Source organism: Gouania willdenowi, chromosome 19 (assembly GCF_900634775.1).
Source record: "Gouania willdenowi chromosome 19, fGouWil2.1, whole genome shotgun sequence".
Lineage (NCBI taxonomy): Eukaryota > Metazoa > Chordata > Actinopteri > Blenniiformes > Gobiesocidae > Gouania > Gouania willdenowi.
Window position 1 is genome coordinate 9,385,670 of NC_041062.1, and position 24,244 is coordinate 9,409,913.

At 37.9% G+C, this 24,244-nt stretch overlaps 1 protein-coding gene across 37 annotated transcripts in view; it reads left to right on the forward strand.

Moving 5' to 3' along the window:
- LOC114481148 (ankyrin-3-like) overlaps positions 1–24,244 on the forward strand; it is an 82,733-nt gene that overhangs the window by 12,713 nt on the left and 45,776 nt on the right. For 14 of the 37 annotated variants that reach the window (XM_028475602.1, XM_028475609.1, XM_028475606.1 and 11 more), the window contains exons 1-11: positions 4,522–4,720; positions 14,806–14,907; positions 15,830–15,928; positions 16,039–16,137; positions 17,014–17,112; positions 18,270–18,455; positions 19,838–19,861; positions 21,650–21,748; positions 21,831–21,929; positions 22,818–22,916; positions 23,100–23,297. In XM_028475602.1, coding sequence (XP_028331403.1) covers positions 4,604–4,720; positions 14,806–14,907; positions 15,830–15,928; positions 16,039–16,137; positions 17,014–17,112; positions 18,270–18,455; positions 19,838–19,861; positions 21,650–21,748; positions 21,831–21,929; positions 22,818–22,916; positions 23,100–23,297 — 1,221 coding nt within the window. In that variant the 5' untranslated portion in view covers positions 4,522–4,603. Of the gene's footprint in view, positions 1–4,518; positions 4,721–11,844; positions 11,983–14,805; positions 14,908–15,829; positions 15,929–16,038; positions 16,138–17,013; positions 17,113–18,269; positions 18,456–19,837; positions 19,862–21,649; positions 21,749–21,830; positions 21,930–22,817; positions 22,917–23,099; positions 23,298–24,244 lie in introns of those variants that run through there. The other 23 variants (XM_028475633.1, XM_028475635.1, XM_028475634.1 and 20 more) reach the window with 13 other exon arrangements.

Consider the following 24,244-nt stretch of genomic DNA (forward strand, 5'->3'; position numbering starts at 1 on the left):
TGACATAAATTAAGTTGAGATAAGTTAAGTCAAAATCAGATAAGTTGAGGGTAAGTAGTGTTGAGGTAAGTTAAACTGAGATAAGATAAGTTGAGATAAGATAAGTTAAGTCAAGATTAGATTAGTTGAGGGTAAAATGTGTTGAGGTAATATAAGTCGAGATATGGAAAGTTGAGATAAGATCATTTTGTATAGTTTGACGTAAATTAAGTTGAGATTTGTTAAGTCCAGATCAGATAAGTTGAGAATAAGATGTGTTGAGGTAAGACAAATTGAGATGAGTTTAGTTGAGGGTAAGATAAGTTGAGATAAGGATAGTTGAGATAAGATGTGTTGAGGTAGGATAATTAGAGATAAAGTAAATTGAGATTAGATAAATCGAGATGAGGAATTTTGAAATGAGATGTGTTGAGATACGATAAATTTGGATAATTTGACATAAATTAAGTTGAGATAAGTTAAGTCAAAATCAGATAAGTTAAGGGTAAGATAAGTTGAGATAGGATGAATTGAGGTGATCTGAGGCGAGGTTCCTCTATGGAGTTCTCTGATTTGTTCTATTGGGACAAACTGATGAGGCTAATGTGATCTGTTGTCATGGTAACAGTGGGTGGGCAGATGATGTAATGGTTGAGATGGAGAGTAGCATTCAGTGTAATGTGCTCTCTCACTCTCACACACACACACACACACGCACACACACACTTCAGCTTCCTGTTTGCAGCGCTGAGAACCATCTTCACAAAGATCTTTCAATCTAATTCACAACCTCATCTTTTTCCTCGTTAAGACGTCACTACAAACACACATAAGACAACACAACAAGATTTAATTAGCAATATACTTCTACTGACACGATAAAGTATTACAGTAATCCATTAAAATGTACACCCAACGACAACAGAAATACACACAAAATAACTCTAAACGGACAATAAACAAACAACTAAATAAAAAGGAACAGATGAATATACTAAAAATACAGAAAATAACTGCAAGGATACAAAAACAAGGAAAGATTAATACACAAAGTAAGTACACAGTAATTAAAGAAACAAATCTATATAGACACAAAACATTACAAAACTACACAAAAGTCATCCTGATCACACCATAAAAACACAACATGACAACAAAACAGAGCGTTTAGAAGGAAAATGATACAGAACATGGAGTTATTCATGGAAGATTTGGTTGAATTTGGTTCATGTTTGTACATTTAGGAGCAGATCTATTAATTATACATCTGATTATTGCCTGTATATATATATATATATATCAATTTATTTGCATTTATTGTGCAAAAGCATAAACTATGCTATCTGGCCGCTAGATGGCGTCAAACACCACAGAACACGAGCGACTGTTGTTTAGATAAACATTTATTTATTTTATTTATTTATTTAAAAAGCAGCAATTGTTAAAATATTTCACCTAAAAAATAGAAACCCTTTCCCGACATTTCCAATTTAATCATTAATCTGATATAGACACACAAACTAAACAAAAAATCTATTAATTAATTCAAATGTATTTTTCTATTTCATTACATTATATATTACATATATGTAAAGATGTTTTTCATGCATGTACAGTTTACTTATTATTATTATTATTATTCAACAATGAAATCAGAAATGAAAGCTTAATAGTTCTGATTGGTTGAGGGCATGTTGGCCCCGCCCCCTCTCAGCGGTCCTGGAGGTGTGTCGTTCTTCATGAAACATTCATCAGGTCTTTAATATTTGATCTGTTCGTGCAGCAAAGCCTGATTCTCCATCTTCTACCTCAGAGAAACCTTTAAAATAAACAACTATAATTAATAACTCATGAGGTCACAATATAAACTGATCACCAGTCAAACTGGAACACTGACCGACTGTCATGACTATCTGAGGAACATTTATAAGATGACATGATCACTAGGTAGCACCGACACGCTAACACAGTCACTCACATCATAACACGATGACCAGTTTGACCGTGACACCATCAGTCACTGTAACAGGATCAAATGTTCACATAGTTTCATCTGCAGCGACACGTGTTCATATGATGGGACGTTGGACACATGCTCCACACATGCTGCGTTTAGACCTGGGCGGGGCTTTAAGGTGGACTTCAAGGTTACATTTAAGGTGGTTTATTGAGTTTGTGATATTAGCTTTGGATACATAGAAGAAGATGAGTTTAAGGTGGATTGAAGGGTGATTAAAGTAAGTAGATTTTATTTAGAAAGCGCTTTTCTCAGATAAAAATCACAAAGTGCTGCACAGAACAGAGGAGAAATTAAAACAACAGCAGCAACATTATAAAAAAAGTAAAACAAAGGTTAATTTAAAAACAACGGCATCATAAACAAATAAAAAGGATAATTAAAGTTTAAAATCCATTTAACCAACGGCTTTTCTGAAGAGTGTCGTCTTCTAATGATTCCTAAAACAGTCCACCCAACCAGTCAAGCTCCCGGGGGGACTGGTACAGCTTTTTCTAGAGTCTTGGGGCCACAGCATGGAACGCCAGGTCTCCCCAGGTTTCAAAATGACTTTTAAGGATCTTTAGGAGACCCTGGCCTGAGGACCGAAGGGTGCGCCCTGAAGCGTAGGGGCACAGTGAGTCAGTCAGTGATATACTGAGGGTCCTGGCCATGCAACGCACGGAAAGTCAAGGCAAGAATTTTAAACTCAATACGAAATTTGTCCAGGAGCCAATGAAGATGAAATAATGTGGGCTGTTCTGGGTGCACCAGTCAAAAGTCTGGCAGCAGCATTTTGGACATTTTGAAGTCTGTTCAGAGTGGACAAGATTCAATTCTGCCATCAGATTCCTCACTTTAGAGATATTTCTCAGGTGATAAAAACAGTTTTTGGTCAGTTGACGACAGTGTCCCTCCAAAGACATTGATTGATCAAACACAACCCCAAGGTTTCTAAAGTTGGTTTTCACCGATGAGCCCAGAGCACCAAGGGAGTTGTTAATCAGGGGAATCTTTTTATCGACGATCAGAGTTTCCGTTTTGTTAGAATGAATCTAAAGGTAGTTCGATGACAGACAGTCTCTGATACAGGAAACACAATCCAAGAACTCAGATAAAAAGTGAAACTCTGAGTCACTGAAGGAGCAATACAACTGGATATCATCTGCATAGAAATAATAAGACACATTTTCAAAACCGACCAAGAGGCATCAGGTACAATAAAAACAAAACAGGTCCCAGGACAGAGCCCTGGGCTACTCCACATGTCAGGTCGGACACATTGGACATTACAGCAATAATAGCAACTTTGTCAAATCAAGTAAAACCAAAACTGTGTATCGACCAGAGTCAGAGGCCATCAACATGTCACTGAAACCTTCACAAGAGCAGTTTTAATGGAGTGGATTCACTTAAAGCCAGGTTGATATTTATCATAAAAATCATGCTTAAATTTAAGATGGATTTTAAAGTTATAGGCATGAATCATTAAGTGTAATTTAAAGTGGATTAATGCAAGTCATAAAAGGAAGATTGTAAAAATAAATTTAAGAGGTTATAATGTTGGTTTATAAAGTCTAATTTAAGGTGGACTTTATGGTTGTGATTTATTAAAGTGGATTTTAAGGTTATAGGCTGATATTTCCAGGTTGGATTACAAAATACATTTTAAGGTGGATGTTTGTCATATATTATGTAGTGGTATTTACAGTGGATTCAGACTCATTTATAGTGGATTTATTTGGCTTGGATTATAAAATCCAATATATTGTGAGGTGGAATTTAAAATTGGATTTTAATGTTAGAACATCAGATACATGTAGAATTTGAGGTGAATTTTAGGGTGGACTCCAAGGGTAAATTATTAGGTGTATATTGAGGCAGATTTCAGGGTTGTAATTGTATTATAAGGTGGAACTGAAGGTAGGTTTTAAGGATAATTTTAAGCTTGAATTCAGGGCAGATTTTAAAAGGTGATTCAGAGGTTAAATTTAAGGTGGAATTTAAGGCAGATTTTAGGTTGGATTTTAGTGTGGATTCTGAGGTGAAATTTAAAGTAGATTTTAAAGTAGATTCTAATTGAAGATGGAATTTTGAGTTGGATTAAGGTAGATTGTCAGTGGAATATTATGTATTATTTAAGGTGGATTTTTGGCAGATTTGAAGGTGGATTTTTTTAAGGTTGACCCTGCAACAGATGGATTTTAGGGTGAATTCTGAGATGGAAATGAGGTTTTATTTAATTTAATTTGAGATGGATTCTAAGGTTTAGTTTAAGGTGGAATTTAAAGCAGAAATTAAGGTAAATTTTGAGGTGGATTCTGAGGGATGATTTGAGGTGGATTCAAGGTAGATTGAGAGGCAGATTTTAAGTTAGATTGAGAAGCAGATTTTAAGGTGGATTCTGAGGTTCAAGGTGGAATATAAGGGATGATTTAAGGTGGAATGTGAGGCATGTTTTAAGGCGGACCTCTGGATGGATGGAGAGGAGCTGAGGGAGGTGTGAGAGACCCAAGGAGGAACAGCAGCTCCAGCTCTGGCTCTTCCCTCCTCCTCCCTCCCTCCGTTCCCACCTGAGAGCTCTGATAGAGCATATAGCTCATAGCGGAGCATAGCGGACAGAGCAGAATGGCGCACGCCGCCTCACAGCTGAAGAAGAGAGCAGACGAGAACCTGAACGCTGCAGAGGACGAGAAAGAGAAGAAGAAAGCAGCGAGGAGGAGATCAAGAGAAGTGAAGAAGAAGGTAGAGACGAAGGGGGGGGGGTAGAAGGGGGGCTTATCATGACCAGACACACACACACACACACACACACACACACACACAGGATGAGGGGCAATCCCAGTGGGAATACTGGTGTGTGTGTGTGTGTGTGTGTGTGTGTGTGTGTGTGGGGGGGGGGGGGATCAACCCATTATGTAAATTTCAGAAAACAGGTCGAGGTTTAATTTCAGTGATCATCTCACACATACATACACACAAACACACACTCACACACACACATACACGTACAGTAGGAGGTAATACTGTGTTGTGTGTGTGTGTGTGTGTGTGTGTTGCATGTGCAGTGTCCTAAAGCATCGATGACAGATGGGACTGTGTGTGTTATAATCAAACAGAAAATAAGTTCCTCATCATATCAGGGATCCTTTCATCGCCATGACGACGTGGGCGAACAAAGTAAATTGTTGAAATATCAGAAATAACGAATGCCCTTTATTTATTATTTACTTCCCTTTATGAGGAAAGGTCCCGTGTTGGACTTCAGTCACAGACGATGATGATGATGATGATATTGATGATGACGATGATGATGATGGTCTTGGTGGAGTTCTCAGTGCAGATGAGAACTGGGTGGAGTTAAGGATGAGCTGCAGTGTTTCCTGTCAGTGAAACACACTCAAGTCTTTATTCTTTATCTTTAACTAAAATCACGATTCTACTCCATGTTATATTGATTATTTGTTTTTAAAGGAATTTCATGGAAAAAAAGCAATTCATGAATAATAAGGAAACAACGCACAGCTGTAGCTTTTTGTGAAATTGAACCAACTACTATTTCTTTTTTTGTTGTTTTTACTTTTTAATATTCAGTCCATATTTGCAGTCTTCTGACCTTAATATTGACTAGTCAAAATCCTGGTTTGTATTGATTAATATGAACCCTTACTTTGAGCTCTGAGTTTATATATTTAACATTCGATTTAAAGTGAGTAAAAAAATGTGGAGCCAAGCTCAGTAGTCACACCCTACTCTGTGTGTGTGTGTGTGTGTATGTGTGTGTGTGTGTGCGTGTGTGTGTCATTGCACAAGGACAACACACTTTTCTTATCGATGAGAATAGATCAATAATTGACCTCAGAGTCAGTGTTTGAATAACTATAGGGACGCGTGTGTGTGTGTTTGTGTGCTTTTAAATCTTTAATGGAAAGGTTGTGCACTAAAGTGGGCCAGGTCCATTTGTGTGGCACTGTAATAAAGTGAATCATCTTGTGCTTTTCTTTTGAAAGGAGAGAGTTACATCCATACCTACTTCTAAACATATTTCGTGTGTTTTTAGTCTCATTTTGTGTATTGTTGCTGTTGTTTTGTGTTTTTTTTTTGTGTAATTTTGTCTATTTTTGCTGTTGTTTTGTGTATTTTTGTGTCATTTTGTTCTTTTGTGTGTTTTTAGTGTCAATTTGTGTATTTTTGTTGTTTCGTGTGTTTTTAGTGTCACTTTGTTATCTGTTGTGTGTTCACGTGTACTGTATGTGTGTCTTTTTTGGTATTTTTATGTCATTTTTCTTTTTGTTGACATTTCACATATTTTTCTTGTTGTTTTGTGTCATTACTTTCTTTTGTGTGTGTGTGTGTGTGTGTGTGTGTGTGTGTGTGTGTGTGTGTGTGTGTGTAACATAGTCCTAACATTGTTTTGTGTATTTGATCTCCTCCACATCGTTCAGGGCATTTACTGACGTTCTGTACAGCGGCCAATTCATATTCCTTCACAACACTGTTTTTAGTGTCTTTTTGTGTGTTTTTGCTCTAGTCTGGTGTGTTTTTAGTGCTTTAGTGCTGTCATTTCATGCATTTTTTCTTGTTGTTTTGTTTCTTTGGGTTCTTTAAATGTGTTTTTAGTCCTAATATTGTTTTGTGTATTTGATGGAGATGTTTTTTTTTTTCTGAATGAAGTTTATTAAGAACAGCGGGAACTTTTCACAGACCTAAAGCTTCATTAGAAACAATGAAAAGAACATAATAAATACATTGTTAAAAGAAAACACGTCACATTTTCATTTATATATCATTTAAACAAAATAATAATAAAAATAATCAATATATATAAAATTATAAACTGATTTTTAATATTTATTTATAAAATTATATATTATATATCTTAACATTAGCATATTGGTGACGTGGTTTAACACGTCTGTGCACCATGTGTATAACGTGGACCATGTGTCAGAGCAGAGACACTGGGTGAACCTGGTTCAGTTCCCTGAGGAGAACCTGGAAACTGATCCTAGTCTACGGCGCTACGCTCTCACCTTTAATCAGCCTCAGCTGCTCCAGACATCCCAGTCTGTCATCCAGCTCTGATACACACACACACACACACACATGCACTCACACTTTTAAATGTCCAGGAGAAAAGACACACTCTTAGATTGTGTTCATCGTGACATTATTAATAAACATCTTTCCAGGGTTATTAGAAGAAGATTAACACTGTTTTTTCCTCCTCTAACAATCTTTTGTGTCGCATGTGTTGTTCTTCTAGTGTAATTTATTCAGATTCTGTTAATGTTTTGTGTATATGTGATCATTTTGTGTATATCTGTGGTTAGTTTTCTGTGTTTTGTGCTTAATGTATGTTTTTGTCATCATTTTTGTGGATTACGTTAATTTTTGTGCTCAATTTGAGTGTTTTTTTTGTTGAAATCATTGTAATGTTATGTATTTTTTTAGTTATTGTAATTTTTGTGTCGTTTTGTGTATTTTTGTTCTCACTTTGTGTATTTTTGTTACAGTTTTTTGCAGATTACTATTTTTGTATGTTTTTTGGTGTCATTTTGTGTATTCTTTATTCTTGTTTTATATTTTGTGTATTTTTGTGAAAAAGTTTTGTGTTTTTATGGTTATTTTGTTTAATTTAGTGTCATTTTGTGTATTTTGTGCATGTATTGTCTAATCATTGTACTTGTGTTGGTTACGTGGTCCTCTTTGTGTATTATTACTGCTTTTGTACTTGTTGCTTTGTGTATTTTTGTGTAATTTTATTGCAGTTTGGTCTGTTTTCAATATGAACATGTGTAATTTCCTTACATTTTGTGTATCATTGTGATCATTTTCTATGTCGTGTTGTGTTTCATTGTAAACATGAGAACAGAATTAAAGTGTTTGACTCTCCCACCAGTGCAGAGTTTGTGCATCTCTGAGGGACAGCACGTGTGAGTGAGTTTTGTTAGGTCACTGATTGTAACTGTGTGTGTGTGATGCGTTTGTGATGACTGAGCATTTTTAAGTATATGTGTGTGTGTGCGTGTGTGATGAGATGAAAAAAATGTCATGAAAACACACACACACACACACACAAACCTGAGTTTAATGCCACTTGTGAGGACATATTCGGGTTTATGTGACTTATGAGGACCGTGATGTGGACATCAGGAATGTCCTCATTTTGTAGGTGTGTCATGAAAACACACACACACACACACACACACAACTTCCTGCTGCTGCATCCTGATGTTCATTAATTCATGACGTTCTCGCATCTGAGCAGCAGATGCTCCTCCTTTGGTTCTTCCATCACTCTGTGTGTCCATGTGTGTCCGTGTGTGTGTCCTGTGTGTGTTTGTTTGCAGCATCGTGACAGAGAGATATTGTGTTTCTGTGTCAGTCGACGTGCACAACTCAGTGTGACATCAGCAGTGAGGCTGAGCTGTGTGACGTATGACCAGTGTGTGTGTGTGTACTGTGTGTGTACTGTGTGTGTACTGTGTGTGTGTGTGAGAGAGAGAGAGAGAGAGAGAGAACAGACTGCAGAGGACATGCAGCCAATCAGGCTGCAGCAGGCAGTTTAAGGCAGGGCACACACACACACACACACACACACACACACACACTCTCTCTCTCTCATAGGGTGTGTTTATGCGCTCTTCCTGTTGTGTTTTGGAGCTCCTGGAGGTTTTTTTTAAATGTTATTTTAAAAGTGTGAGGATGAACACACAGTTTAAATCATTGTGTGTGTGTGTGTGTGTGTGTGTGTGTGTGTGTGTGTGTGTGTGTGTGTGTGTGTGTGTGTGTGTACATCCTGGGGACAGACCATAATACTACTGTAGTGTGTGTGTGTGTCTAATGTTTTGGCTGACGATGCATTGAAGCTTTGACACATATGACTCACTCTGCTGCAGTGACACAGTGCCACCGCTAGGGGTCACTAAGGACCTGGAAATACACACAGTACTGTCTCTTTAAAAGCTTAAATAAATAAATATAAAAAGAAAATCTAAACGATATATAAAAAATAATTACGTATTTAACTGTAGATTGTATTTTCAAAATATAGACATTTTGTTAAAACATGTATTAAAAATAAATTATTTTATTTATTTATTTAGATATTCAAATGATTCAAAATGGATGAAAATGAAAAAAAAAAACAAGTGTAAAAAAAACCCAGAAATATTTATAAGATAAAAAAGTCAATTTCATTTTACATTTGAATGAAAACATCATTAATTATCGTAATTAAGCATTAATATATTTTTTGGAACATAATGAAAACCAAATGCTTTTACATTATTTTATCACTTAATCTTTTTCTTATATTTTTTGTTATTCCTGTCATATTTATGTATTTATTTGTATTTATGTATGTCTTTGAAATAACTGAAATAAATTGTCAAATTTACACACAAAATAACATTTTAATAGGGAACAGAGTTTGTTTTCTGACTAAATGGAATTCACTTTCAGTTGATTTAGTTTTATTTCCCTTTTAGTGGCTTCTATTAGTATTTATTACTTTTGATTGGCTCAGATATCATCATGTCGATTCACATGTTTGCAAAATATGTTCACGCATTCCCAGAAAGGCATGAATGTAACTAGATCCGTGTCTCAAAACTCCCAGTCGATCATCACAGCAGATCATCGCCTAAAAACCCTCCAATCAGCTGCTGTGTAGCTGTCACATGACCATTCATCATCCTTTACCAGCAGCAGAAGTTAGAAAAGCACTTATCAATGAAGGCACGACTCGTCATCTTTACAGGAGCAGAGCTGCAACATCATCACAAATCAATCACTATTAACACATATATATACGTCATTATTCATATCATCATTATAATATTAAGGTCATTTTTATCAAGGAAAACCAGTATAAATGAGTATGAACCTGTATGAACCAGTATTAAACAGTAATATCTAATATAAACCAGCAGTATAACCAGTATAAACCAGTTTTTATCCAGTATCCAGACTGGGAGAGTCAAGCACCATCGGCAGGTCCCAGCTTCACTGCTGTTCTGCTCAAACTGGTGTTTGTGTTAACTGGTGACTGACTCTGAGCACAACCAGCCAACACTCAGACTCAGTCACCAGTTAACACAGTCACCAGCTGGTTTAAAACACCAGTGGAGCCACTCAGCAGCAGTTTGACTGCAGCATCACAAAGTGTGTGTCTCTCAGGGTGCTCTCCACAAGTTGGTCACTGTGTTGGATGATGTCATAGGGATGCAGTGATTGGTTGTTACATACCACACTATAGTAATGGATGAGAGTCGAGTCTTTAGATCCTTAGATGAGCTAAAGTCTTGTTTCTGTTTGATCCAACACATCAAGGTGAACTCAGGACAGGATCCTAATCCTGTTGTTGCCATGGTAACCTCATCCCGGTCCCTTTACTGCACCACTGGGAACTGAGTGAAAGAGTGAGAGACACTTCCTGTCAGCAGATAAAAACAGAGATTGGTTCTCTGCTTCACCGACTCCTGTGGAAAGAACAAAGGTCGCAGCTTCTCAATGTGTGGGGCGGGACCCAAATGTGGGTCGCAGGCCTGTGTTGAAGTTATTTTGGCTTTATAAGGTCTGCCTCTGTCAGGGCTTTTACAGATCACATGATCAACTAATATGACATTAATTAGTCTGGGAGCACTATTTGTCATTGAACTATTATGTTTAAATGAAAAGATGAGAAAGTTTCTCTGAAAACCCCATCATACTTTACCTAGTTACTTATTTACCTAGTTACTCATTTACCTAGTTACTTATTTACCTAGTTACTCATTTACCTAGTTACTTATTTACCTAGTTACTCATTTACCTAGTTACTTATTTACCTAGTTACTCATTTACCTAGTTACTTATTTACCTAGTTACTCATTTACCTAGTTACTTATTTACCTAGTGACTTATTTACCTAGTACCTCATTTACCTAGTTACTTATTTACCTAGTTACTTATTTACCTAGTTACTTATTTACCTTGTTATTTATTTACCTAGTTACTTATTTACCTAGTTACTTATTTACCTAGTTACTTATTTACCTAGTTACTCATTTACCTAGTTACTTATTTACCTAGTTACTTATTTACCTAGTTACTTATTTACTCAGTTACTTCCTTTCAATTTAGTGACCTTTTTTAACTCGCTAATTGCTACTTGTTTATATTTCTATACATACTTAACTAGTTAAGTTACTTACATAGTTACTTTATTATTTCCTTACTTTCTTACCTAGTTATCTACTCAGTTACTTACTGATTTAGTTACTCACTGATGTAACTACTCGCTGTTACTTATTTACTAATCTGATGACACATTTACTCACTGGGTTAATTACTTAGTTACCAGTACTTACATACATAGTTACTTTGTTATTTCCTTACTTGGTTACTCAGTTGCCTATTTACTTGCCAATTACCGGTAGTTATTTGTTACCTAGTTATCCACTGAGTTACTTACTTCCTCAGATACTCACTGATTTATACATATCAGTGGTTAGTATCAGTGTCACAACAACGACATTATTTATATCCACCAACGAAGAAGAAGAAACACATTTAATGGGACTTTTGAAGCCAGTCCTTACTTTTCTCAGCATCCAACACACACAAAGTGGGCCCTCTGTGTGTGTCTGTGTCCGAGGTCCATTAGGAACTTTAGATAGCATGCATGTGCGTGTGTATTTGTGTGTGTGTGTGTGTATAAGTGTGTGTTTAGGATTAATTGTTGAACTTTTCGCCTCTCGTCCCTTCACGCGTTGTTCTGGACTTTCTCACTGCATAACGTCAGGTATTTTTAGCCGTGACATCACACACACTCCCTCAAACTGCCCCAAATGCACACACACACACACACACACTCTCACACACACACACACACGCACACACACACACACACTGGCCCTCCCTCTCTGCAGCAGTGATTGAACGCTCAGGTTTCACACCTTGAGCTGCAGCAGCCTGAGAACATGGCAGTGGAGGAAGCAGCAGAGTACTTACACACTGAAGTAAGTCCTGTGTGTGCGCACGTGTGTGTGTGTGTGTCCTCCTCGGATGTGTTCACAGATGTTTGGAACAGTTTGACTAAATGGATGCAGCATTGGAGGGTCAAAGGGACGAATGTGCTGCACTGCTCTACTGCAGTGTGTGTCTGTGTGTGTCTGTGTGTGTGTGTGTGTGTGTGTGTGTGTGTGTGTGTGTGTGTGTGTGTGTGTGTGTGTGTGTGTGTGTGTGTGTGTGTGTGTGTGTGTGTGTGTGTGTGTGTGCACTCTGACCGATGTCCCAGTCTGAAGCTGGTTTCGTGTTGCTGGTGTGTGTATGGAGACACCTGACCTTGGATTGCAGTGTGTGTTTCCTGTGATCAAAAGGCTTCAAAATCATCACTAATTCACATTTGAATTAGTTTTAATTCCATTTATCATTGCACACATTCATGTGAATATGCACACAACATATATTGAATGGATGTGTCTGCATAAAATAGTGAAATTGTGTTTTTTTCCAGAAGAGAAGATTAAATCTTGTATAAAAAGGCTTAAATTCATGTTTAACAGCTTGAAACTAAAAAAGCTGAATCATTGAAAAACTCACAATTGAGTTCACAGAGAGAAGCTGAATATTGATGTTATTTCAGTCCCTTCGAATTTTAACTCGATCAGATAAATCCTGTTTCCAAAACCTCTACATTTCTTGCAAATACTTCCTCGGTGACTCCTAAAGTAACGTGAGATTGACAGTGTTTCTATAGAACCTGGGTTGCCAGGTTGGCACTTTCTGAGGACATTTTACAGCAGGTTCTCCAGCAGTATCTGGTAACACAGAGCAGACCGCTTTGTGTGTGAGTTGTTTTGTTATTCTGGATGATTGTTCCTGTGTTTTTTTGAGGAGAGGCTCAGAGTAGAGCTGCTGCTCCTCACAGTTCTCTCCTCCTTCATCTGTAACACTGGGATGTGCTCGTCCTGTTTGTGGATCCAAAACAGAAAGAGATAAACTTCAGCTCTTATCGCTGACATTCCTCCGTGCACACACACACACACACACACACACACACACACACACACGTGCACGGCTCCCTGCAGACGAGTCGTTTCCTGACTTTAGCTCCATGTTTATGTTTACGTTCAGATTATCACGTCAACGCAGAAACAAATACTTTGTAATTTAATGTCATGCTGCTTTATGTTGTGTTATGTTTTGTTTTACGTTGTGTTACTTTCTATTATCTTCTGTTATGTGGTGGTTTGTTTTATTATTTAATGTTAAGCTCCAATATGTTGTGTTATGCTGTGTTGGGTTGGATGAGTTACTGTTTTACAAATCTTTCTTTATGTCTTGTATTTTGCTATGCTATGCTATGCTATGCTATGCTATGCTATGCTATGCTATGCTATGCTATGCTATGCTACACTGTAATTTATTGTGTTCTGTGATGTTATGCAACATTGTAATGTGTTTCGTGTTATCTTATGTTAACTTGTTGCTACGTGATGCTGCGCTAGCTATATGCTATGCTGTATTGTGTTGTGTTATATTGTGCTATTATGGTTAGTTAGTTTATGCTATGCTATTGTTTTGGTTTGGGTTTATTTATATTGTAATATGCTGTACTTTCTTGTGTTGTGTTATGTAATGCTAGTTTCAGTAATGCTATGCTATGCTATGCTATGCTATGCTATGCTATGCTATGCTATGCTATGCTATGCTATGCTATGCTATGCTATGGTTTTGCTGCATTGTTTTGTGTAACTTGTGTTATGTTCATTTATGCTATGTTATGCTATTGTTTTGGCTTGGGTTCGTTTATGTCAGGGGTTCTCAACCTTGTGACCAAGACCCCATTCGGGGCCACGAGACACTGGGAGGGGGTCGCCAGATGCCTTCAAGGAACTAAGAATGTTTTTTTAACCATTCGAGCCCATTTTTTGCTTGTTTTTACGATTTTTCTGCAACTACAACAAACTTGACATATTTTAACCTATTTTCATCACTTTTTCTTGCCATATTTTTGCTCCTTTTAATGCATTTTTGCTACATTATTCCCAATTCTGCCACTTCTCTATCAAATTTCAATGCCTTTTCTGCACATTTTCTCCACTTACTAGACATTTTCAGCACTTATAAACCCTTTTCACCACTTGTCCCACCTAATGTCACATATGTTGACCCATTATTGTCACTTTTAACCTCTGTTCACTATATTTGATGTTTTTTTTTTTTACCAATTTAATCACATTCACAGTCACCTTGCCGGCCTTTGTTCTGTTTGATCGTATGAATAACAGTAAAAATGTGTAATTAGGAACCTAAACGCTCCATCAGAGTTTGTGCAGCGTCGCTGTTTGAGGTGAGCTTGTATCCGAGCCATGTGGTGACTGTCTGAGGTGGTGTTGCAGGTTTTGTGTGCCGAGGCTTCTGCTCACGGCCGACGGGAGTCTTTGTGAGCAGATTATTGGCTCAGACCGGCTGAGCTCACGTCCCTCTCTGAATGAGACCAACTCAAACAGAACAGGAGCTAAAACGTTGAGCAAAGCTAACACACCACCATCAGATCACCAGATAAACCCCAAACACACGAATTTGATTGTTTTCTGGTCATTTAATTTTTTGTAATTTCACGATGTCGGTTGATCATTTTAAAACAAAAAAATACAATTTACTCAGTAACGGGTGTAGAGATGTAAAGAAATTACTTCTTTTAAAACTTACTTAAGTACAAATGAAATGACTGATTTAGAAATGTACTATACAGTAATGTGAGTATCCATTACTTTCACCTCTATATACACTATTTACGGTAATATAAATTATATGTACTTATTTCTCTCTCACAGACGGACGTGAACGCTTGTTATCTTCGAGCAGCTCGAGCAGGAAACTTGGAGAAAGCTTTGGATTACCTGAAGAATGGAGTGGACATCAACATCTGTAACCAGGTTAGACACACACACACGCGCGCACACACACACACACGAGCACACACAAAGAGAGTTAAGAGTATTTCATACTCACACATGCTGTAAACCATCTTCCACATGTTTGTCTTCAGCTGAGCTCAAGGAAATCGGTGTGATCTCAGCCAAGTCTTTTCAAAACAAAAGCACAAATTGATTAGAAAAATGTTTATTTGGTTGATGTTTTAGTGGTTTGGTGGTCCAACCCTTAATCTACTTATTAGTAGATCTCCAGTATGTCTCACTAAAACACATTATTATGCACAATATTTGTTTTATGAATTGGGACTACTTTACATTTTTAGAGCCTGTGTTCCTCCATCTTGAAATCACATGATTAATGATGTCACACGGCCCCACTACCTGTAAACATCCCATTGTTTTCTATTGGAGTGAAGTATTCAGCCTGATTTTTTTTTAGATCATTTAACAGATTTTTAGATAATTTAGGTCAAAAACAACTTTTGCTGCTTTTGGTTGCTCTAAAAAAACAGGATTATTTAAGATGTCGATGTAAACGCTCTTTTGTTTACAGAAAGAGGAAAAAAACAGTTGTAACCCGAAAAATAATCTATGACCACAGGAGGCGACAGTTCCAACTCTGAGGTTTGGTAGTAGACAATGAAGCAGAGAAAAAGAGCTCTCCTAAGGGACCTTTACTCTCCCTTAAACAGTGTGCTGACATGCTCTGGTGGCTGAAGTTAGAGAGTAAATCATGGACTGTTGAAGGACTCCCACCCTTCAGTTTGTGCATTATGCATAGATCTTCTAATAAGGACATTTCAAAGGTTTTAGGCCACATTTGTAAAAACAGTGGAGGATCCCTTTAAGCCCATGAAAAAATTCATCTGTTGTGTTTTTTGTTTGCTGAATAAATACTTTCCTTTCAAAATAAAATCCTCAGAATGGACTCAACGCTCTACATCTGGCATCTAAGGAAGGACACGTGGAGGTTGTTTCTGAACTCATCAAGCATGGAGCCAACGTGGACGCAGCCACCAAGGTCACACACACACACACACACACGCACACACACACACACACACTCATGTTCTGCTGAGTCACATTTAAGAAATGATGCCAGTGCTAAATAACCAAACACTGCCCCCTCAGAAAGGGAACACGGCTCTCCACATCGCCTCGCTAGCCGGACAGACAGACGTGGTGAAGCTGCTCGTTACACACGGAGCCAATGTCAACGCACAGTCCCAGGTCAGTGTTAGCATTAGCATTAGCACACTCCAGGAAGAGTTAGAATTAAACATGAGTTACATTAAAGTAGAAAAAAATGAAATATCAAAAGAAGGTCTTCTACTGCTTCAAATAATCTCACTTTAAGGTTTACAATGAAGTGTTGACATTGGTCAATCCCCTTTCAAAATAAAAGCTATTTTCACTGCCCTATGCAGACACAGTGTAACATCAATCTGAAACTGGTTCAAACCAGTTAAATCCAGTCCCCAAACCATCTACGATCCATTCACACATGCTTTAAGTATGTTTATCTTGAGGTTTGTTACATTTTTTAAAGTTATGTTGCTTTTATTTCAGTAGTTCCCAACCTTTTTGTGGATTGTGACCCCAATTTTATATCAAGAATTTCTGGCAACCCCCAAAGACATTTTTTTTCTAAAATTGTTTTTTGATCATCTTTGCCATATCATGTTTTACAAATACAGAGTAGTGACAAGTTGCGCCAGCTCAGATATTTTATTTTTTTTACTGCTTTTTATTACTAGATGTATATTTGGCAAAGTGAAAGTATAGAACACAGTTGTTTAATCTTGTGTTTTAATTAAAAGAATATTGAATATTATTTTTTTGATAATTACTAGACACTTCAGGCGACCTTATTTAAACTTCAGGTGACCACACATGGGTCTGAATCCCAAAATTAAAAAACACTGTTTTATTGCATTACAGTCTGAGCTGTGGGTGAAGTGTGAGTGTAATGAGTGTTTACACACTTTAATGCTAACCTGTGTATGTGTGTCAGCAGAGGACGTAAACACACACACATAGTGTTTAGTCTGAGATCAGTTTGTGTATCTGAGTGTGTAACGTGTGTGTGTGTGTGTTTATGTGCAGAATGGCTTCACTCCGCTCTACATGGCTGCTCAGGAGAATCACATGGATGTGGTTCAATACCTGCTGGAAAACAACTGTAGTCAGAGCATTGCTACAGAGGTACACACACACACACACACACACACACACACACACACACACACACACACACAGGTACACACACACACTAAGCTAATGCTAGGTTAATGCTATTGCAAGGATAATGCTAATGCTAGGTTATTGCTATGTCTAGGCTAATGCTACGTTAATGCTATTGTTAGGCTAATGCTAATGTTAGGTTAATGCTAAGGTAATGCTACTAATGTTATGTTATTGCTAGGTTAATGCTAATGCTAGTTGATGTTAATGCTAGCTAACACTAATTCTAGCAATTGCTAATGCTAATTAATGGTAATGCTAGTTAATGCTAATGCTAAGCTAATGCAGTACGACGCGGGTCAGCACCTGCATCCTCACTTGCATTTTCTTCAGGAAATGCAAATATACTAGTTAGTGACGTGTCAGTGTAGTGCTGACAAAGCACGTTGATGTTGATCAGCTATGGTTCATGTCTGTAGTTTAATGTCTGTGGAATGTGTTCTTATGTCTGTAGGACGGTTTCACTCCTCTGGTCGTGGCTTTATGATGTCTGTTTATAATCTAGTTATCTATGTTTTGTCTCTGTAGGATGTTTCACTCCTCTGGCCGTAGCTTTATGATATCTGTCTATAGTCTAGTTATCTATGTTTTGTGTCTATAGGATGGCTTCACTCCTCTGGCCGTGGCTTTATAATGTCTGTCTATAGTCTAGTTATCTATGTTTTGTGTCTATAGGATGGCTTCACTCCTCTGGCCGTAGCTTTATGATATCTGTCTATAGTCTAGTTATCTATGTTTTGTGTCTATAGGATGGCTTCACTCCTCTGGTCGTGGCTTTATGATGTCTGTTTATAGTCTAATGATCTATGTTTTGTGTCTGTAGGATGGTTTCACTCCTCTGGCCGTAGCTTTATAATGTCTGTCTATAGTCTAATTATCTATGTTTTGTGTCTGTAGGATGGTTTCACTCCTCTGGCCGTGGCTTTATGATGTCTGTCTATAGTCTAATTATCTATGTTTTGTGTCTGTCAGATGTTTCACTCCTCTGGCCGTGGCTTTATGATGTCTGTCTATAGTCTAATGATCTATGTTTTGTGTCTGTAGGATGGCTTCACTCCTCTGGCCGTGGCTTTATGATGTCTGTTTATAGTCTAATGATCTATGTTTTGTGTCTGTAGGATGGTTTCACTCCTCTGGCTGTGGCGCTGCAGCAGGGTCACGACCATGTGGTGTCTCTGCTGCTGGAGAACGACACCAAAGGGAAAGTGAGACTTCCTGCTCTACACATCGCTGCTCGTAAAGATGACACCAAGGCTGCAGCTCTACTACTGCAGAGCACCAACAACGCTGACGTGGAGAGCAAGGTACGCCTCATCCTCACAGCCTCACAACCAATCAGACGCTCCCGTCAGGAGCACTGATCACATGATGAAACGCTCCGATCGTCATCACGTGTTTCTTCTGCTTTGGTGAATATCATTAGTTTCACAAACATATTGATGTCGCTACCGCTGATGGCACTGACCAATCACAGGCTGTCTGACAGTGACATCATCTTTTATTCTAACGTTTGTTTGGTAACAATGTTCTTAAAATAGTTCACTGAGAAATAATGCTCCATGACTAATCAGTGACTCATTTTTTACTAATCATGTGATCAGTCCTTGGTCATAATTAAGTAATTAACTAGTAGTGTACTGATTGGGAATTAGGTATGTGTACTGAGTAAATAAATAATGTGCTAGGTGGGTTGGTCCAGTTTGAGTTTGCTGCTCTGTGATTGGTGGGAGGTGTTTGTGTTGTCATGGTCTGCATCGTTGGTCACAGAGAGACTTCCTCACTTCACACGGAAATAAAACCACCAACGGGTTTTATTTCTTCATCAAATCAAACATTTCAAAGTAAAAGTCCTTAAATATTTCTTTATCTGGATGCAAGTGTTTTTTTTTGTTATGATTAAAAAAAAAAAGAATAAATAAAGATAGAACTATATTTTTAAAAAAAACAAATACTTTAAAAACAAGATTTTGGAAAAGATCAACAGAAACAAAAAAAGTCCTCCAATAAAAAATGTATAAATATATGACTGCGTTTAAAGTAAAACGATAATAGGAAGCATACATGGTTCCTATAAGGATGCTCTTCAAATACTGTATGTGTAAGTATTTTTTTCTATTAGTTATATTCAAATAATGACAAAATATTGAGTAACATTATTATTTTTTTATTATTATTATAGTAAGATAATTAAATATATGAAAAAATATATATAATGGTCTCTAAATGTGTAAAATTTATAAAACAAATATGTTTTAATATTAATTATATTCTTTAAATTGTTTAAAATACATGTTAATAAATTGTGTTCCTTACATTACTGTAATAATAATAATAATAATTGATATATAATATAATGTAATAAATTATTTGAGCATTTTTGGGTATAAATTGTAATTTTCTTAATCTCACTATTATTTTTCTGATGTCACAGTTTGTCCTGTTGAAGATGTTTTTATTTGAGCTTTGTCAGCATTCTGTTGTCTTAATTATTAATAAATGTGTTTTTGTGTTGTTTGTGTGGGTTTAAAGGGAAAGAGGAGCGTCTCTCTCCATCCTGTGGTTTCAGTTGCTCTTGTGTTTCATTCTGTGGTGGTGGCTGCACTAACCGCCTCATCCTCTTCTTCCTTCTTCTTCCTCTTCTTCCTCCTCTTCCTCTCTGCCCTTTGTGTCCTGCTGTCTTTCCCAGATGATGGTGAACAGAACCACAGAGGTACTCCTCTCTCTGCTCTCCCATCCTTCACCCAGCAATGCTCTGCTTGTCCTCCCTCTGCACGCGTTTTCACTGCTTTCATTTAAAACACTGGACAGAGATGATTGATATAGATATATAATACATAGAGATTTATAGTGTTTCCCTTCTTTTAAAGTCAAAATCTGACAAATGCACAGAGTAGAGGATCAGACCATTTTACAAGCAAACCAGACATCAGGAACTGGTCGCTATGTGCTACGCTAACCCAAACATGTAGGACTGGTCGCTATGTGCTAAGCTAACCCAAACATGTAGGACTGGTCGCTATGTGCTAAGCTAACCCAAACATGTAGGACTGGTCACTACGTGCAAAGATAACCTAAACATGTGGGACTGGTAGCTATATGCTAAGTTAACCCAAATATGTGTGACTAGTTGCTATGTGCAAAGCTACCCTAAACATGTGGGACTGGTAGCTATATGCTAAGTTAACCCAAACATGTGGGACTGGTAACTATATGCTAAGTTAACCCAAATATGTGGGACTAGTTGCTACGTGCAAAGCTACCCTAAACATGTGGGACTGGTAGCTATATGCTAAGTTAACCCAAATATGTGTGACTAGTTGCTACGTGCAAAGCTACCCTAAACATGTGGGACTGGTAGCTTTATGCTAAGTTAACCCAAATATGTGTGACTAGTTGCTACGTGCAAAGCTACCCTAAACATGTGGGACTGGTACCTATATCCTAAGTTAACCCAAATATGTGTGACTAGTTGCTATGTGCAAAGCTACCCTAAACATGTGGGACTGGTAGCTATATGCTAAGTTAACCCAAATATGTGGGACTAGTTGCTACGTGCAAAGCTACCCTAAACATGTGGGACTGGTAGCTATACAGTGTGCTAAGTTAACACAAACATGTGGGAGTGGTTGCTATGTGCTAAGCTACCCCAAACATGTGGGTGTGGTCGCTACATACTAAGCTAACCAAAACATGTGGGAGTTGTGGCTACGGGCTAAGCTAACCCAAACATGTAGGACTGGTCGCTACATGCTAGGCTTACCCAAACATGTGAGACTGGTCGCTACTTGCTAAGCTAATCCAAACATGTGGGACTGGTCGCTATGTGCTACGCTAACCTAATCATGTGGGAGTGGTCGCTATGTGCTAAGCTAACCCAAACATGTGGGCGTGGTCACTAAATGCTAAGCTAATCTAAACATGTGTGACTTGTCGCCACATGCTAAACTAACCCAAACATGTGGGACTAGTTGCTATGTGCTAAGCTAACCCAAACATGTGGGACTCGTCACTACATGCTAAGCTAACCCAAACATGTAGGACTGGTCTCTGTATGGAGTTCCTTCTCATTCTCAGCAGAAGAACATTTACCGTCTGCAATACATGGAACATAAAGATTCATCTTCAAGTTTCCTTCTCCCTCACCTGGAAAAAAACACACTTGGTTCCTCTTGGTACATTTAGGAACAGATTTATTCTTCATACTTTTGTAAGAAAGGACAGGAACAGGTCTATTCTTTAACTATCTACATCACTACGTCACTTACCCTCCCACTACCCCTAACCCTTTATTTGGTTGACCTGTAAACTGTAGCTGAGTGACTCGGCATAATGTTAAGGTGACTCGGCACTGCTTTATTTTTTTGCTGCATGTTGGAGAGTTTAGCTCTGCTGTTAGCGTGCTTTTGTTTGTCCCAGAATGCATTGCACACGCTGCTCTGTGCATGTTGGCCTGTCGTTTTCAACCACTTTTTTCTTCTTCTTTTGTGCTTTTTCTCAGAGCGGCTTCACTCCTCTACACATCGCAGCACATTACGGAAATATCAACGTGTCCACGCTACTGCTGAACAGAGGAGCAGCTGTGGACTTTAAGGCCAGGGTAGGTGTGACAGCACGTGAAATAATAACACAACACAGAAAGTGGTCCTTATGTTATGTTATGGCTGTCTGTGATGTTTCAGAATGATATCACTCCGCTGCACGTTGCATCCAAACGAGGAAACAGCAACATGGTTCGACTGCTGCTGGAGAGAGGAGCCAAGATCGATGCTCGGACCAAAGTACGCACACAGTTTTATTATAATGACATATACATGAAAACAAATGGTTGTATTCACTGTTTAACTTAATCGGCATCTATTGTAGTGTTTGAAACATTGCTAGCTAACATTGCTGTGATGCAACTGTTGTTTCTCTGTGAGTTAGCATTGTTAGCTAATGTCGCTAACCTCATCCTGTTCAGATTAGTAATTTAGTTTATTTAATTTGGAACATGTAGCAAAGTAAAACAGTGAAAAATCGTGTACAGAATTAAATAAAATAATCTAAAAACAGTAAACGAAAAAGAAAAGCTAACACACTTTTGTGTCTGTGAGCTAACACACTTAGCTAATGCTGCTGAATTTGACTGTGCTTGTGTCCGTTTGCTAACACAATTTGCTAACATTGTGAGCTAACACACTTAGCTAATGCTGCTGAGTTTAACTGTCCTTGTGTCTGTGTGCTAATACTGTGAGCTAACACACTTAGCTAATGCTGCTGAATTTAACTGCGCTTGTGTCTGTTAGCTGGCACACTTGGCTAACGCTGCTGAGTTTAACTGTGCTTGTGTCCGTTAGCTAATACTGTTCGCTAACATTGTGAGCTAACACACTCAGCTAACACTGATGAGTTTAACTGTGCTTGTGTCTGTGAGCTATCCATGTGAGCTAACACTGCTGAGTTTAACTGTGATTGTGTCTGTGAGCTAATAATGTTAGCTAACACTGCGAGCTTATACACTTAGCTAACATTGGTGAGTTTATCGGTGCTTGTGTCTGTGAGCTAACACACTTAGCTAACACTGTGAATTAACAGTGCTTAGTTTAACTGTGCTTTTGCTTGTGAGCTAGTATCGTGAGCTATCACTGAGCTAACAAAAGTAGCTAACACTGTGCTTGTATCTCCAGGATGGCTTGACTCCTCTTCACTGTGGAGCTCGGAGCGGACACGAGCAGGTTGTGGAGATGTTGTTGGACAGAGGAGCTCCTATTTTGTCAAAGACCAAGGTTTGAAAACAAGCTGAACAGCTTCATTAATATTAACCCTGCGTGGCGTGGCAGTGATTAATCGCCAAATCAGTCTTAATGTCACTAAAATACATGAATTTGTGAGTTATCTGTAGTTGACAGACATCAGGGGTTGTTGTTTGTGTGTTTTTAGGAGTATTTAGTGTGTTTTTTGTTCCTCAGAACGGGCTGTCTCCGCTGCACATGGCCACTCAGGGTGACCACCTGAACTGTGTCCAGCTGCTGCTACATCACGAGGCTCCAGTGGACGACGTGACCAACGACTACCTGACGGCGCTGCACGTGGCCGCTCACTGTGGGCACTACAAGGTGGCAAAGGTCATCGTGGACAAGAAGGCCAACCCCAACGCCAAGGCCCTGGTGAGGGCACGGACATGAGTTCAATGATAAAAAGTCTGAATTTCAAGATAAAAGTTTGAATTTCAGGATAAAAATCTTAATTTCAAGATAAAAGTTTGAATTTCAAGAAAGTTTGAATTTCAAGTTAAAATTATCTGAGGATTTACGTCATGATTTTGAGAAGAAAGAAAGTCAGATTGTTGAGAAAACTCAAAGAAAAATGTAGAATATAAATAAAATAAATTATAAAATGTTTAAATTCTAAGATTTTAAGTCATACATTTCAGGGAAAAAACAGCAAAATCATAAAAAAATCTGATTTCTAAAATTAAAGTCATAATCCTAAAAAAAACATATTTTTTTTAAAAAAAGTTCTTATTTTCTTTGAAAACGCCAGAATTTTTCAAAAAAAAACTTTGAAAAAAGCCCAGAACTATGAGATGTAACTCTTTTTTGGGGGGAAAAAGGGCAATCTGAATTTCGATAATTATTCAATTCAATACAAAATTCAGAAATTTTGAGAAAATCATTCAAGGAAAATAATATGACTCTGGGATTTAAATCTGAATATTTGGAGTAAAAAGGCCGTTATTTTGGTGTGTTGTAGATTGGTGAAGGTAAAAATAGACAAACGCAAAGATAATTATGTGACTTAGTGAAATTGTGTGTTTGAAAGTGGATTAAACTGGATTAGAGACGGCTGCTGCTCCAGAGCTGATGAATCAAAGCTCAGCTGCTGTGAAACAGGAGAAGTTAGTGAGGGTGTGGTCGGAGCGAGAGAACGTGGAGGCAGGGACATGAAGTCATAGCACGGATCAGAAACATCAAAGAGGAGGAGGAAGAGGAGGAGGAGCGTGCTTCAGTGGAAAGCTGTTAAAAAGTTTTATAGTTAGAAAAGAGTCGGATTATTTCCATACGCTGAACAGGAACACGGAGGAGGAGGAAGAGACGAAGGAAAAAACTTTGTG